A 2,476-nucleotide genomic window follows, 5' to 3' on the forward strand; every position below is an offset into this window, starting at 1 on the left:
GGATCAAGTGAGACACTTTCAACCATTGATTTGAAGTGTGACTGCTTTTTCCAAATATCCTTACTACTTTTTCCCATTCTTTTATGTTACTCTTGAAGATATTTTTACTGCTTTTTCCATGCGAGTTGTTGTTGTTGTTCTTCCTTACATTTGACTATCCAAATAGTTAAAATAATAATGTTTAATAATGCCACTTATTTTGATCCCGCGGTGAGCTTTACCCTCCCTAACTGCCAACTGCTATCAACATGGGTGAGGAGTTAGATGTCAAACCTTCCAATCTTGCACATGGACACCAGGACACGTACCCTTCCTAAAGCGACTCTAAGCTGCATCAGAACCCTGAGCATTGATATATAAATGGTGTAAATCCATTGCAGGCAATTATAGAAGATTATAATTGGTGATACATCCAAGCTGAGAATGGAAGAGATTAATGGTGATAACGCAGTAAGGAGGAGTTGCTTTCCTCCAGGTTTCATGTTTGGGATAGCAACTTCTACTTATCAGGTACTGGTAATTCTTAGTTGCAGTCTATATTCTCTCTGCTTCTCAAGGTATTTAAATTACAGTCAAGAAAATGCAATGTGTAAAGGTCCTTCCATGCCAAATCAACGCGTAACGTTGTTGTCTGCATTTATGATTAATGCAGTGTGAAGGAGCTGCCAACGAAGGTGGAAAAGGCCCAAGCATCTGGGACTCATTTTCACGAACACCAGGTCAGATTGTTTTTCTTCTTTGGGTTCACAGTTTGAGGAATCTCATTATCAGGACATGTATGTTGATGTGTGCTTTTTACTTTGCAATGCAGGAAAAATTCTTGATGGAAGCAACGGTGATGTAGCAGTGGATCAGCTAATAAGCCTCCCATAAATGGATTGATATTCTTCCATCGAATAGAAGAGCTAACCACGACCTAGTAAAAAAAAATGGTTTAGAATTCCAGGGCTCCTAATATGGTAGTTGTTAATGATATTGGGATTAGGTTAAATTCTTTGTATCTCATTCATAAATGAGAAAACATTATATAATTTTTCATATATCCTGCAGGAAGATGTAAAACTGATGAAAGATATGGGAGTGGATACCTACAGATTCTCGATTTCGTGGCCTCGTATATTTCCAAGTAAGCTCCAACAGAGAAAATTAATCACCAAACGCATTCACAGTTCTCAATGTCTAGCAAATTTTATTAATTCTCACAGATGAATTTGATATCTATGATGTCCATTAACCAAATGTGTATAAATTATTGCAAAGGGAAAAGGAGAGATCAATGAGGAAGAAGTAGACTATTACAGTAACCTCATCAATGAACTCCTCCAGAATGGTTATATCCAATATTCTCACTTATTGTAGCTTGATTGATCTCACATGTAATGTAGCCTACTTATTAGGTTCTGATCATCTCTTTCTCTGAACGGTGCTGATGACAGGAATCCAAGCGTCTGTCACTTTGTTTCACTGGGATACTCCCCAGTCTCTGGAGGATGAATATGGAGGATTTCTGAGTCCAAACATAGTGTATGATTAGGATTTCCCCATTAGCAAAACTTAAGTTTCTGTACTTTGATATTCTGGAAGCAACGGTGATGTAGCAGTGGATCAGTATCATCGTTATAAGGTATTAGATATTTTTGAAATGGGAGTTAAGTTAAGGTAACGATTTAAGGTTATCTATGAGGTATAGATTGGGGTTTAGGTTTTTTTTGCTGGTTTACTGGTTACTGGTTTCAATTTCATGGGAGGAGTTGAGGATGGAAGCTATTTCATGGGAAGTTGGGCAACTAGGAACCTCACACAATCAACGACAGGAACCTCACACAATCCTAATACAATCCTAATAAGCCTCCCATAAATGGATTGATCTTCTTCCATCGAATAGAAGAGCTAACCGCGGCCTAGTAAAAAAAAAATGGTTTAGAATTCCAGGGCTCCTAATATGGTAGTTGTTAATGATATTGGGATTAGGTTAAATTCTTTGTATCTCATTCATAAATGAGAAAAAATTATATAATTTTTCATATATCCTGCAGGAAGATGTAAAACTGATGAAAGATATGGGAGTGGATACCTACAGATTCTCGATTTCGTGGCCTCGTATATTTCCAAGTAAGCTCCAACAGAGAAAATTAATCACCAAACGCATTCACAATTCTCAATGTCCAACAAATTTTGTTAATTCTCACAGATGAATTTGATATCTATGATTTCCATTAACCAAATGTGTATAAATTATTGCAGAGGGAAAAGGAGAGATCAATGAGGAAGGAGTAGACTATTACAATAACCTCATCAATGAACTTCTTCAGGATGGTTATATCCAATATTCTCACTGTAGCTTGATTGATCTCACATGTAATGTAGCCTATTTATTAGGTTCTGATCATCTCCTTCTCTGAACGGTGCTGATTGCAGGAATCCAAGCGTCTGTCACTTTGTTTCACTGGGATACTCCCTAGTCTCTGGAGGATGA

General features: G+C 37.2%; 1 protein-coding gene across 1 annotated transcript; it reads left to right on the top strand.

Moving 5' to 3' along the window:
• Positions 1-423: 423 nt before the first annotated feature.
• Positions 424-1,534, top strand: LOC149194557 (beta-glucosidase 12-like). Its single transcript, XM_089407713.1, has 5 exons — positions 424-557; positions 653-719; positions 812-835; positions 1,051-1,126; positions 1,437-1,534. Exons 1-5 carry the CDS (start codon positions 424-426, stop codon positions 1,532-1,534), a joined length of 399 nt encoding a protein of 132 aa, XP_089263839.1.
• Positions 1,535-2,476: the final 942 nt, after the last annotated feature.

This window comes from Pinus tabuliformis, chromosome 2_2 (assembly GCF_031772625.1).
Source record: "Pinus tabuliformis cultivar Carrire ecotype Pingquan chromosome 2_2, CPIR1, whole genome shotgun sequence".
In the NCBI taxonomy this organism is placed as follows: domain Eukaryota; kingdom Viridiplantae; phylum Streptophyta; class Pinopsida; order Pinales; family Pinaceae; genus Pinus; species Pinus tabuliformis.

Bases quoted from the DNA above. Each gene is read 5' to 3' on its own strand.
- LOC149194557 (XM_089407713.1), top strand. From the start codon at position 424: ATGGAAGAGATTAATGGTGATAACGCAGTAAGGAGGAGTTGCTTTCCT. The intron at 720-811 runs GTCAGATTGTTT...TTTGCAATGCAG, and splicing joins CTCATTTTCACGAACACCAG to GAAAAATTCTTGATGGAAGC. The intron at 1,127-1,436 runs GTAAGCTCCAAC...TGCTGATGACAG, and splicing joins GTGGCCTCGTATATTTCCAA to GAATCCAAGCGTCTGTCACT.